This window comes from Microtus pennsylvanicus, chromosome 2, assembly GCF_037038515.1.
Source record: "Microtus pennsylvanicus isolate mMicPen1 chromosome 2, mMicPen1.hap1, whole genome shotgun sequence".
Classification (NCBI taxonomy): domain Eukaryota; kingdom Metazoa; phylum Chordata; class Mammalia; order Rodentia; family Cricetidae; genus Microtus; species Microtus pennsylvanicus.
Genome location: NC_134580.1, coordinates 12,740,424 through 12,754,860, shown reverse-complemented (window position 1 = coordinate 12,754,860; position 14,437 = coordinate 12,740,424). Strand labels below are relative to the sequence as shown.

The 14,437-nt window shown below is 49.3% G+C and overlaps 1 protein-coding gene across 1 annotated transcript in view; it reads left to right on the top strand.

The window, feature by feature from the left end:
- The first annotated feature begins 922 nt into the window (after positions 1-922).
- Efcab6 (EF-hand calcium binding domain 6) overlaps positions 923-14,437 on the top strand; it is a 199,839-nt gene continuing 186,324 nt past the window's right edge. The window contains exons 1-2 of the mRNA XM_075963519.1: positions 923-1,015; positions 10,892-10,998. Coding sequence (XP_075819634.1) covers positions 10,928-10,998 — 71 coding nt within the window. The 5' untranslated portion in view covers positions 923-1,015; positions 10,892-10,927. The remainder of the gene's footprint in view (positions 1,016-10,891; positions 10,999-14,437) is intronic.

Genomic DNA, 14,437 nt, shown 5'->3' with positions numbered 1-14,437 from the left:
TGACTAGGCCCAGGGACTCGTTACTAATTTGTTAGGGCCTTATGGTTGTCCACCATGCCATGTGCTGGACATACGGTGGAGTCCAAAGGCAGTGGTGGGCAGAGTCAGTAGGTCTTGTTTTTGTAGAGTCATATCTTACAACAGGCAGAGCTCTGCCAGACATGCTAATCCTGGCCACTGGAGATCCAGCTAGCACTTGTGAAATAGGATTTGGGAAAGAGATTCGTTATCCATAGGTATGCTCCTGGCAGGGCTGAAGAGCTGGTTCAGTGATGAAGAGCACTTAGGGGTTCCAAGCTTGGTTCCCAGGATGCACACAGCAGCTCACAACTGTCTGTAACTCCTGCTGTGGATGATCTGACGCTCTCCTCTGGCCTCCGCGGGCATTGCACGCACAAAGTGCACATACATACATGCAGACACATAGTCAAACACATAAAACTACTCTTTTGAAGGCAAAATGAAGCAAGCATTTTATTTTACTATTTTTAATTGTAACAGATAAAAATTCTTAAAATGATAATGAATTTTAGTATGGCTTATTTGTGCACATATTATATATACATATATATATATACTTATATATAATTGTGATGAATATAGCAATTATATAAGGGAAAGGAGAACACAGGAATACTTTGCTATAATAATTTAAAAAACAAACAAATGTTTACAAAAAGCCTGCTTCTCAGGCGGAGCAGGTCCGTGGGACTCGACCTCAAATGTGAAAATTCAGTAACAAAAACACCATACCTGTCGCTGGCTCCAGTCTCCCGCCCAATGACAGCGCTTCCGGCGGAAGTGCTGTCAGGGCCCCAGCTTCATCAGGCTCCGCCCCACCCTCGGCCAATCGCAACTCTGCTTCTTGCTAGGGGCGGGGACTCGCCATCCACTTATCAGGCGCTCTGGTTGCTAGGGCAACAGCGTCCTAGAGACGGCTCGCGCCCGCCCTCCGAATCCCTGCGACCAGGTCCACGCACAGGTGGGCGCAGCGAGGTGGAGGTCACCCAGCCGGGTAAGGCGGCGCGGCTTCTGAGGGCCAGGGGAGTGCGGGGCTGCGCGGAGCGAAGCGAGGGGCGCGGGGGAGCGGGCGGTCACCCGCGGGAGGTAACTTTGCCTACTTCCCACTGCTTGTGGTGTTTGTCACCCTGCTCATTCGCGCCCCACGTAGGTCCCGAACACCACTCTCTGCACTCCGTCTGGAGGAGAACTTGAGAGACCTGTCAGCCACAGGTATCAACTCGCAAAGGCAGAGCCGCCTCATTCTGCCTCCAGACAAACGCTCCCTTCTGGTACACAGCCTTGACTGACAGTAGTTACTCGCCCCCTCGCTGCCCAAATTCCACGTGAAAGCACTTCGTGAAATATACTGAGGTTTCAGGCTGAAGACTGCCTTCTAGCTCACCCCTCCACTCCCTTTCCTTTCCTCCTGAAAAACTATTTTTGTTTTTATCTGTTTTTAGGAGGTCTCACTGGGTAGCCTTGGGTAGCCTGAAGCCTTCCGTGTAGACCAGACTGGCCTTGAACTCACAGAGACTTAGCTGCCTCCTCCAGAAAATGTTTACTTTCTGCTTCTTCAAAGTCCTCTTAAGTCACTCCTGGACAAAGCACCCATATTTCTTAAACTGTATCTGTGTCCTTGAAGGAGTGGACTTAGAGCAATGCAGTAAATGAATTCTGTCTATACATATGACACTTCATCTTTTTATTTAATCCATTGCCTTCAACCCAATAAACATTCTTTGGCTAAGCTCTAGGGATTTTAAAACAAACCCGGACATGTGTTTGTCTTTGACCCAGTCTTATGAGTATGAGGAAAAGGGTTCGTTTGTGTTATCTGCGTATTGCCTTTCTCGTCTACATTCATTTCAGGGCTTGGTTTGAGGTAGGGATTCTTTTGGAAGAAATGCTTAACTGAAGCTGGATGTGGTGGTGCACACTTGTCATCCCAGCATTTGTGAGGCTAGGGCAGACAGGAAGATCTCAGGTTTGAGGGTGGCCTGGGCTACATTGAAACCCTGTCTCAAAATGAAGAACCCCACAAAGGTTACCTTATAGCTTATATGTTGCATGCCAGTTTTATTTGCACCCACTTCTTTTCCTCATACAGAATTTGGGCACCCATCATGTGACCCGTACAGCTTTTCAGCACCCCCAATAGATCAGTGGTTCTCATCCTGTGGGTCGTGACCCCCTGGGAGTTGAACAACCATTTCACAGGGGTCACATATCAGATACCCTGCACATCAGGTATTTACATTACAGTTCTCAATAGTAGCAAAATTACAGTTATGAAGTAGCAGTGAAATAATTTTATGGTGTAGTCACCACCCCTTGAGAATCGGTTTGTTTGGTTTGGTTTGGTTAGTTTTTGTTTTCCCACGAGACAGGGTCAGTCTTTGTAGCCCCATGGCTAGACCTGAGTCACGGGGCACCTCCAGGGCTCACGGTTTCAGTACCACTTTGCTCTGTTCTGACCTTTGACTCCTTGCTGCTGTTTTGCTTATTTGGTTTCAGACGCCATTGTTGTCTTTTCTTCTGCTCCAGTTTGTGTTTTGGTCACTGATTCCATGGGTGGGTACACTGAGCACTTGGTATTTCAGGCACATTGGCGGGCCTCGCATGGATTGGATTTGACAGTTTTATTAGATTCAGTTATTGTTGGTGGTGGCGAGTGTGTGTGGGGAGAGAGAGAGAGACAGACAGACAGACAGACACACACACACACACACACACACACACACACACACACACACAGAATATGCATGAGAGCCCATATAGTAGTCAGAGGACAACTTGCAGGACTCAATTTTCTCCTTCCACGTGCAGGTCCCAGGGATCAGACTCAGGTTGTCCGGCTTGGCGGCAGTATCTTTATCCAATGAGCTATGTCATTGGCTCTACATACCTTTGTTGTTGTTGTTTTGTTTTCCAAGACAGGGTTTCTCTGTGGCTTTGAATCCTGTCCTGGAATTAGCTCTTGTAGACCAGACTGGCCTCAAACTCACAGAGATCCGCCTGTTTCTACCTCCCCAGGGCTGGGATTAAAGGTGTGCACCACTACCACCCGGCTAGCCCCTGCATACCTTTTAAATTTAGTCCTCAGAACTCACCTATGAAAAGGTACAGTTACAATGAAAATGTATAGTTAGTGGCACAGGGTGAGACCCTTCACAAAGCTGAGAAACAGTAGAATGTGGCTTCTGCTCCTATATTGTCTGATAGTAGAAGCTGTGTTCTTAACAAGCAACTGTCCAGTCACATACCAGAAGTCCAGGCAGGCCTTTGGGATGACATGTAAGAACCCCTCCCATGTGGTTAACTAAAACATATAAACCAGCACAAGGCAAAATACTGACAGAACAGTGTCCCAAGAAGCTTAAAATGTCACCTTGACACAGCCTGGAGTCGTCTAAGAAGGGATTCTCAGCTGAGGGATTGCCCACGTCAGGTTGGCTTGCATGTATATTCGTAGGGGACTGTCTTGATAGTTAACTGATGTAGGAGGGCGCAGCCCACTGAGGGCAGCATCATTCTCTGGGCAGGTGGGCCTGGACTGTATAAGAAAGCTGTCTGAGCACGAGCCAGTGAGTAACCCAGAGAGCGAGCCAGCAAGCAGCATTCTTCAATGGTCTCTGCTTTAAGCTCCTGGTTCAGTGCCTACCCTGACTTCCCTCAGGATGGACTGTGACCTGGAACTGTGAGCCAGGTAAACCCATTCCTTCTCTAAGTTGCTTTTTAGTCCCAGAAAGGAAATTAGAGCAAACAAAACAGTCATGGGGAGGAAAGACAATGTTCAGGTCTTGATCAGTAAAATTGGGCTGTGATATTAGCTGTGAGTTTCTTGTCTTGTCAACTCAAGGCAAAACAGACTTAAAAAAGATACCAGTGGCTGGAAATATAACTCGGCAGTAGAGCACTTGCCTAGCATGTGTGAGGTCCTAGGCTCAACTCCCAGCACCTTCAAAATGGAATTTATTTAATCCAGGAAAAGCAAGGCCTTTAGTTATTTTGGGAAGACATCTTTCCTCGCATTTAGATGGAAGGGATAGTTCTGGGTTTCATCGGGCAAGGCTGAGAAGGGCTTCTACGTGGTGATATTTGTTCGTGATCTAACAGATAAAGCTTGCCTGAAGATGAGAGTGCAGAGCTTAGCCACTAGTCCGCCACAGAGGCCAGGCGGTGATGGCTCACAACTTTAATCCCAGCACTAGGTGCGGAGGGAGGTAGAGACGGGAGGAGAGAGGAATGTAAGGCGGGAGGAGACAGGAGAGCATTGCATTCAGTATGAGGATCCGTAGAGACAGGATCACCCTTTCGGTCTGAGGATTCTGTAGAGGTAAGAACTAGTGGCTGGCTGCTCTGATTAGCTGATCTTTCAGCGTTTTATCTGACTTAGGTTTTTATTATTAAGGCCAATTAGAATTCGAGCCACACTTCTAGATGACCACTAAATGATAAGCACGTAGGCTCAGTGTCCTCACTTTCAGGAGCGAAGGTGCTGGAGTTTGAACTGAATATTTGGAATTATAGAACCCTGAGTCATAACAGTCTCTAGTAACACATACTGAAAATTTCTCTTCTGGGACCTCGTGAGTGGGATTATCCTGTCCCCTGGGTTGACATCCTCCCCTGGGTACTCATTCACTTAGCAATGATCTAGTCAGCACCTCCCCAGTGCTAACCCTTGTCTGGGCTTTGAAGAAGGCACAGTGATGGTCTCTGCCTTGACTTCACGTTCCTCCAGTGCCCACGCTGAAGCCACTCCTGCAGTGGTTTTTCTTGAGTTTGGTTTGATTGCTTTATCATTGTTTAATAACCTGAGATGGTGCCATTGCCCTGTTTTCTGAGTTATCTTCTTACTCACTGGTGAGCACTCACCCAGAGATGAATGGTAGTCCTTCTCCAGCTATGAGAGCACTGGCCTTAACAATTTTTCCTTTTAGATTTTTATTTATTTTTTGGAGAGCGTGGGTGCCGTGGCATGCACACGGAGGTCAGAGGACAGCCTGTGGGGGTTGGTTCTCTCTTCTTACCTGTGGGTTCTGGGGACTGAACTCAGATCATCAGGCTTCGCAGCAATCGCCTTTACCTGCTGAGCCATCTCGCAGGCTCCTTGTCCACACTCCGTCACTTGCTCCAGGAAGCTCTAGGCTCAGTTCATCCCACCCATTCTTTTGCACTTGGTTGAGAGTCTGCAGAGCTTGTAAGAAGTCACATGTGGTCCTTGCCCTGAGGATCAAGGTTGAGAAGGCACTTGAAGGAGAGCAGCTGTTTCCACTCTGCAGACGAGGAAACTGGGACGGGAGAAGAATCCACTTGCAAATTGGCACTGTAGATGGTATCGGCAGTCTGACCCACATCCTTTGCTTTTCCCACTGTCCAAAAGTGAAGAAGATTGGGTGCTGAGGTGTGTATGGAAGTGTGTGGAGGGTCATGGGTGGCAGCGGCGGCTGTGGCGTTTTAATGCCTGTTTCCCCAGGTAGAACAGGACCCTCACTTGATGGTCCAATAGACAGCATTCCTTCAAGTATGTGGATGTAGCTGCCCACATCTTTTGAGGGGCTCTTGGTCTTTCTCCAGTTTAGTCAAGTGCTCTCTCCCCACCCTGTGTGATGCCAGCACCAACAGTTTGCTCTTTATGCCACTGCAGTTGGCTGCGCGTAGTTTCCACTCTTGTGTTGAGCTATGCATTCTCTGGGTGCCAAGGCAGATGGATGGTACTTTTGTTAGGATTCTGTTATAAATAGCATCTGCTAAAAACTGGACATCAGTCCTTCTCTGGCAAATGAACAAATAGACGTGGGAACTAGCTGCCACATGGTGGTTCTGCCTGTGGGCAAGAAGCGTAGCTGGAGCTGGGTGCGGATCCAGCAGGCAGCGAGATAGAGGCCGGTGGATTAGGAATTCAAGGTCATACTCTGGTACTTGTGAGTTCTAGGCTAGCCTGAGCTACGGGAAACCCTGTATCTAACAAAACAAAACACCAAAGGCATAAAAGTTTGTGCCGTGAAAGTCTGCACGTTGTGGGTTTTGCAGGGTGCTGGCTTTCTAGGCATTGTTAATCTGTACCATCACATTCTGAATAGTTCCTTTTGTTAATGTCTCAGGATGGCCTTTTCTTAGAAAACCTAAGCATGATATAGTTAGGAACGAGATGTATAGAACCTGTCACAGTGTCTTGTCCTGCACAGCACATTGTTATTTTTTAAGAGCAGGGTAACATTAGCCCAGAGTTCTGTCTCATAGTGTTAGGTGTTCATTCAGCCCATCAAGAACAAAGTCTAATGCCATGCTCATCCTGTGCCACTCCCATCCTGCATAGTCCTCACCCTGCGCCGTGCTCACCCTGCGCTGTGCCGTGCTCACCCTGCGCCGTGCTCACCCTGCGCCATGCTCACCCTGCGCCGTGCTCACCCTGCGCTGTGCTCACCCTGCGCTGTGCTCACCCTGCACTGTGCTCACCCTGCGCCGTGCTCACCCTGCGCCGTGCTCACCCTGCGCCGTGCTCACCTTGCGCCGTGCTCACCCTGCGCCGTGCTCACCCTGCGCCGTGCTCACCCTGCGCTGTGCCGTGCTCACCCTGCGCTGTGCTCACCCTGCACTGTGCTCACCCTGCGCCGTGCTCACCCTGCGCCGTGCTCACCCTGCGCTGTGCTTACCCTGCGCCGTGCCGTGCTCACCCTGCGCTGTGCCGTGCTCACCCTGCGCTGTGCCGTGCTCACCCTGCGCTGTGCCGTGCTCACCCTGCGCTGTGCCGTGCTCACCCTGCGCCGTGCTCACGCTGCGCCGTGCTCACCCTGTGCCGTGCTCACGCTGCGCCGTGCTCACCCTGTGCCGTGCTCACGCTGCGCCGTGCTCACCCTGTGCCGTGCTCACCCTGCGCCGTGCTCACGCTGCGCCGTGCTCACCCTGTGCCGTGCTCACGCTGCGCCGTGCTCACCCTGTGCCGTGCTCACGCTGCGCCGTGCTCACCCTGCGCCGTGCTCACCCTGCGCTGTGCTCACTCTGCACTGTGCTCACCCTGCGCTGTGCCGTGCTCACCCTGTGCTGTGCTCACCCTGTGCTGTGCTCACCCTGCGCTGTGCCGTGCTCACCCTGCGCTGTGCTCACTCTGCGCTGTGCTCACTCTGCACTGTGCTCACTCTGGCCGTGCTCACCCTGCACTGTGCTCACCCTGCGCTGTGCTCACTCTGCACTGTGCTCACCCTGCACTGTGCTCACCCTGCACTGTGCTCACTCTGGCCGTGCTCACCCTGCGCTGTGCCGTGCTCACCCTGCCCCGTGCTCACTCTGCGCCAGGTTCATCCTGTGCCAGGTCTCAATAGTTTTAAAAAGCCAGTGGAGTCCCTTCTGCTGGAGGGGCTTGCTGACTATCACGTTCTGGATTCACAGAACTGTCTGAAAGCAGAGAATCAGTGACCACTGAGATGGGGCTAGAGAACAGTCAGGAAGTACTACACTCCTGCCTCTCCCACCTGTGACCCTGACACAGGGATAGAACTGCAGGTGCCTCTGGGCCTTGATAGGGCCTCCTCATCAAGGAAGCATTGTAGTTTTAATCTTTTACAATTATTTTTATGTATTGAATGTTTTGCCTGCATGTATGCATGTGTGTACTATGTGCATGCAGTGCCTACTTAAGCCTGCTGAAGCTCTAGATCCTATGAAATTGAAGTTAAGGACAGCTGTAAACCCCCATGTGGATGCTTAGAACTGAACTAAGGTTTCTGCAATAATAACCAGTGTTATTAACTACTACTGAGCCAGCTCTCCAGCTCGCCTGCCTCTTTTTTTTTTCCCCCAGCAGGGACTTACTATATGGCTTTGACTTGCCTGGAACTTGCTATATACACCACACTGGCCTAAAAATCACAGATATCTACCAGCCTCTGCCTCCCAAGTGTAATATGAGGGCCTGCTTGTTGGGGTTTCTGTCTGTCCGGTTCCCCAGCCATTTAGTTCCAGAGAAAATCACACAGAGTCTACAGTAGATATAAACTGATTGGCTCAGGCATCTTATTAACTCTTTTAACATATACCAACCCATTATTCTTATCTAATATGTTAGCCACATGGCTTGGTACCTTTTTCAGCAGGGCAAGTCACATCTTGCTCCTCCCTCTCCCCCATGGTCTGGGCAGGACTGCAGGAAGAGCTTCCTTCTTCCCAGAATAAATCTGTTCTTATTGCCCCGCCTCTACTTCCTGTCTGGTTGTCAGGCCTATACTTCCTGCCTGGCTACTGACCAATCAGCATTTATTTAAAACATAATCGACAGATACAGAACTGTTCTCCTGCACCACCCAAGTGCTGAGATTAAAGGTTGTACCACCAGGCCTAGCTCTGTATCTTTTATCTTGAAAGAGGAAATAAGCCAGGTGGATAAGGAGTGCAATGGCAATTCTTGGTTGTCAACTTGGCACACCGGGAATGAAGAAGCCTCAAAGAATTGCCTCCAGTTTGGTCTGTGGGAATGTCTGTGAGGCATTTTCTTGATTGCTAATTGATGGTGAGGGCCTCGTCCACAGTGGGCAGTGCCATCCCTAGGCAGGTGGGCCCAAAATGTAGAAGAAAGGTAGCTGATCTAAACTGGAGGAAGCAAGCCAGTAAGCAGCTCTCCTCCATGGTTTCTGGTTCAGTTCTTGCCTCCATGTGAACATGGTGTAATATATAACAACAACAACAAGCATATAAAACAATAATATACAATGATATGTAAAATTGCATACACTATATTTTAATCATATTTCCCTCCCGGAAACTCTCCACTCCCTATTCACTCAACTTCATATTCATTCTCTCTCTCTCTCTCTCTCTCTCTCTCTCTCTCTCAACAACAAAAAGAAAAGTTGAGTGTGGTAGCACACATCTTTAATACAAGCACTCAGGGAGGCAGAGGCAAGTGGATCTCTGAGGCCAGCTTGGTCTACAGAATGAGTTCAAGGATAGCCAGGGCCACACAGAGGAATCCTGTCTTGAACCTCCCCAAACCCACAAAGACACAAACAAAAATGAAAATCACAAGCAAAAGACCAATAAGAAAAAAAAAGCCAAAACAAAATAAAATGAAACAAAAAGTTCACCCCAAACAAAACAAAGTCATGGACTCTGTCTTATGTTGGCCAACTGCTCCTGGGCATGGGACCTGCCCCGGAGTGTGGTTGATATACCTGGCGTCACTTCCCTATGCCAGTGGGTATCAGTTGCAGGTAGCTTTTTGGTTATTGGGCCGCATCTCCACGTCTCTCTCTCAGTGCTGGGACCTGGCCTGGCTTGAGCCTTCTTTGGTGTTTTGTGTGTTGCTACAGTCTCTGTGAGTTCATATGTGCTTCACTGCTGGTGTGTCTGCAGCTGTCTCTCACCTCTGATGTGTACATCTTCCCACCTTCTCTCCCATGTAGATCCCTGGGCTTTGCGGGGAGGGGATTGATGAAGACATCCCATTTAGGACTGAGTGCTCCAGAGTTCACTCCCTGCACATCGTCCAGTTGTGGGTCTCTGTCAGGTGCAAGACATTTAGTTATGTCATTGAACATGAGAAGTCTGTCTAGTGCCTAATTAAAAGTTTCACCTCCTACTGACCAGCATTTGTGATGCAGGAAGGTACTGTACATGCTACTGGAGGAGAAAAGTGGTCATCAATATCATCCAGCTACAAACCCTGCAATCTGCAACACTGACCAGCATGCAAGATATACTGGTGCAATAGTGGCACAGATATTATGGGAGTAATCAACTGCTTTTTGATTGGATTTAAGACCTACTCCTTGAGATGGAATCCATGCCCGACCCTGCTTAAGACTAGATAGGACATGGGCCTAGAGGAAAACAATACAATAGTTTTGTATTTTGTTAAAGGAATATAGCAATAAAATGGCCCCTAATGACATATTGCTGTGCTAATAAATCAGTGCTATTTTAAAAGATTTATCATTTATTTACATGTGGGGGGGGCAGGTAAAGGCATTGGATCCTCTGGAGTTACAGGCTTTTGTGAGCTGCCTGATGTGTGCACTGAGAACCAAACTCAGATCATTTGTAAGAGGAATAAATGCCGTTAATCACTGAGCTATCTCTTCAGCTCCTCGGCTGCAACCTCCAGTCTCCAAGGCTCACACCAATAGATGCATCATTCCAAAATGGACAAAGGCTTAGCAGGACGACCGAGGTCAGAGTAACTGTAAGGCAGGCCAACCTGTGTGGAGAGATCCACACAGACTTCCCAGGGAAGTATCATTCGCGTTCAAGTCCAGGACAGCCATTCTAGAGTGATGTCCGGGGGCCCCTGGAGGTGGTAGCAGCCCCACGGAACTCGGACAATCACACATTCTTAGTTCCCACCTGCTCTTCAGGCAATCAGAATCTAGAACTGGGTGCCGCAGTCTGTTTCTAAGAGAGTCCAGGTGACTCTGAGGGACATGTAGGCTGGAGAAGCAGTGAGCCCCAGGACAAGGAGAGTTCAGCAGGTGGAGAGGGAGGGGTGTGGCTGGGTAAGCAGAGGCACTAGCATGTGAGGACAAAGGTGTCTGCCCGGAAAGGGCTCTGTGTGTCCCGGGGACCACCAGAGGCCAGTGTGGTAGGGGTGTGGGAACAGGAGTGGGAGGCAGCTGCAGAAAGACACAGGCTGACGCGGTGCCTTCCTGGGTGTCAAGGCCCAAGGCCTGTAAGAATGACAGTGTTCAGGAGGAACAAGACACCGTAGGGCTTTCAAGTCATTGTTGAGGCTGCTGTGTAGAAGACAGAAGAGAGAGGGAGAGGAGAGAGGCTGGAGCCTGGGAGGAGGAGTGTGCCGACAGTGCTCGCTGGCGGTGACTTTACCTGTGGCTCAGAGAACCAAGGGAACTGGTCAGCCCACGGGTACTAACTCAGCTGCTCTCTGCTTTCCCAGGATTCTCAGATTCGCAAGTATTTGATCTAGGAGAAAATGAAACGCAGCGGTGTCAGGCTAAATGCCACCAAAGTCAACAGCACTAGGTCGTACAGCACCAAGGCCAGGTAAGCACTGCTGTGTCCAGCCCCACTCTGCCTGCTGCAAGGTCTGCGGGGAAGGTGCCTTTAAAATTGGTGAAACTCTTGTGCCACCTCCTTCTGGTTTGTGGCAGCCATTCGTCTGGCAAGTAGGAGCATTCCTGCTTGTTCAGAAAGCCCTGGCTTGTGCGTTCTGACTTGGAGGGCTCTGACACTGATGTCAATCCCACTGCCACTATTAGAGACCCTTGGTGACCTGGGCTGCCCCCCACAACCCAGGCACCTGTGGGAACAATTGGGCCATTCAAGATTCCTGCAGCAATTCCCTCTCTCTGCCATAGGTGGCAGCAGCAGCAAATGTTTGGTTGCTCTAACTGACAGCAGGGAAGCTCTGCAAACTTTGCCTGCTCCATCTGAGGACTTGGGGGACTTGGCTGGCTATAAATAGCATATGCCAAACACACCTTGTCTGCTGGTACGGCAGGGGAAGAGTGTAATTGTTTCCAGTTCTTACACTTGGGAAATGCTGAGAGCTGTGGCGGCAAACTGTGGTTCTGCTTCTTCCTGTTGTCCTGTCTGTCAGCGCGGTAGAAGTGGTTACTGAGAAATCCACTGGGTAGAGCATGATGGCCATGACAGAGAGGACATAACACAGACAGCCTGGAACACACAGATCCTCCTGAGTGCTGAGATTAAAGTGTGTGCCACCATGCCTAGCTCATGTATTCCTCTTTTGAGGATTGATATGTGCTAGGTATAGTCATGGTCCCTCATCTCGTGGCCTCCTAGGGAAGACATGGAAATTCATGAGACTCGTGGTACTGTAAAAGCTTTACAAATACTTTATACTTTTCAGTAGATGGGAGAAGGGCGAGGAGTCATGGATGGTGACGAAGGAAGGATGGATGGTGTGTGTGTGTGTGATATGTGTATAGTAGAGGTATGTAGTATGGTAAGTGTGAGGGTGTGTGTAGCATGTGCTGTGTATATATATTGAGTGTATATGATGCATGTCACGTGTGTATGGTGAGCATGTGATCTGTGTGGTGAGAGTGTGGTATATATGTGGTGACTATTTGTAAGTGTGTGTGATATGTTTGCGGTGGGTACACGTGGTACGTGTGTATGGTGAACATGTATGTATGGTAGGAGGGGTGACTTGTGGAATGTGTGGTAAATATGTGTGATGAGCACGCATTATGTGTGGAGTGTGTGTGGTGAGAGTCTATGGTGTGTGAAGTGTATGTATAGTGTGGAGTGTATATGTGGTGTGTGGTGAGTGTGTGGTGAGAGTATATGGTGTATTGTGTGTGTGGCGTATGTGTAGTGTGTATAGTGTATGTGTGGAGAGTGTATGGTATGTGTGTGATAAGCGTGTGTGCGGCGGGTGCCTGGGGTGTTTGTGGGTTAAGAGAGGCTGCTTGGTTTCATGAAGCTTGTTAAGCTAAGTTACAATTTCCCACATAAACGTGTAGTTGCACATTATGGTGGGTGCAGTGCAGAGGCAGTCCTGGTGCCCAAGGGACTTTGGATGGCAGGGAGGCTTCAGCTAGGAGTGGCAGGGCGCAGCTGGTGGTGGGAAGCGCAAGGTGGGCAGAAGCCAGCTCATATGACCCACTTTTAAGAGAACATCTGAAACAAAGGGCCCAGTCTCCCCCATCCCAGCACAGCTATTTTTGTCACCTGTTCCCCATGCTGTCCATGTGAGGGATCAGGTATTTATATCAGGGTGTTTGGACTGCGTGCTCACTGGGCCTCTTTCTTTACATTGTTCTAAATGCGTCGTTACTATATATTCTTATAATCGCCGTTTCCAGCTCATTAAAACACATTATCCTTAGGAGTTGTGCTTGTTTCGTTTTTGGGTTTATGAGGCCTGTCTTGTGCTGTGACGGGGTAGGTTTGAGAGCCCAGCAGCATTTCTTAGGCTGGGTTTGGGTAAAGGAGGGGGCTCTGCGGGGATGTGGGAGGCCCCAGTGAAGGAAGGCAGGCTGGGGCTCACACAGGAGGCTGCCGTCATGGAGACTGGTCAGTTTATAACCATGGTTGTTTCTGCTAAATTGAATTCAGATGGCTGACTAAATTGTTTTTTAAGATACCCTATCATTTGGAAGCAGCTTGCAGATCAGTTCGCATCCTTCTAATTCCTACGTTGAGAACTGTAGACCAGGGCTTGCTGCAGCCAGCAAGTCTTAAGATGGAGGCAGTGTAGACACCAGGCTGGGCTCCCCAGGACAGTGCCAGGACCCTGGGTTCCTCAAGAGTGCTAGCGCCTGCATGTATGTATTGAGCATACATCTGTGTGTGAGCATCTGGAGTCCAGAGGTTGAGGTTGGGTGTTTTTCTCTGCCCCTCTCCACCTTGCTTATGAGACAGTTCTCACTGAACCCAAAGCTTGCTGTTAGGGCTGGTGTAGCTGGCCAGCAAGTCTTAGGGCTGTGCATGCTTCTGCCTGTCAACACTGGGGTTACAGGCACACATTGCCACATCTGGTTTTTCACGCTGTGTGCTGGGATGTGAGCTCAGGTCCCCATGCTTGTGCACCAGACACCTTACACGCCAAGTCATCCCCTCCCAGGCCTTATGTAAGTCCCATTGTTTGCACAGATCCCTCACACATGCACATAAACACACAAATGCACACTGCTATAAGTGTGTAGGAGGCTGAGGATTAAGTTTAGTTTGGGTCTCAGCCTTAGTGACCCAGTAAATTTGGGCTTTTTTTTCTCTAGTGTTTAATTTCCCCTTCTTGAAAGATGCAAGTAATGGAATCTAACCCAGGAGATTGCTACAGCCTTGATGATTAGATACTCAGCGGCCTGAGAAATAGGTTCTAGGCCTTGAGTTTGAAGCCAGTAAAATCACGACATACATAGAAGATTTGCTAGCTTATTGCATTACTTTGATTTAAAGCCTGTGTTTATGGAGGCTTTGTCGGGGAGTTTTGAAAAGGCCCCATGGACTATGTTTATCAGTCCACTTCAGGGGTTTCTGAAGTAGTGGGCAAGCTTGTTCAACCCAGCCTGATGTCATCTGAGAGTGTGTTTCCGAGAGGTGACATGTGAGGTTGGCTCGATGGCTCAGGGACGCCGTCCCCTCTGTGCTGGGATAATACATACATTTGACTTTTGTCTGTTGGTTTTAAATTTTATTTTATGTATATGGGAATTTTGCTGGTATGTATATATACGTACACCACATATGTGCTTGGTGCTGGCAGAGTTCTGAAGAAGGCATTGGATGCCCTGGAACTGGAGTGGCAGATAGTTGTCAGCCACCATGTGGGTGCTGGGAATTGAACTTGAGTCCTCTGGGCTAGTGCTCTTAACCTCTGAGCCTTCTTGCCAGCCTGTGCCTGACTTTTTTTTTTTTTAAAACATGGCTTCTGGGGCTGGAGAGATGGCTCAGCGGTTAAGAGCACTGACTGCTCTCCCCGAGGACCCGGGTTCAAATCCCAGCGCCCATA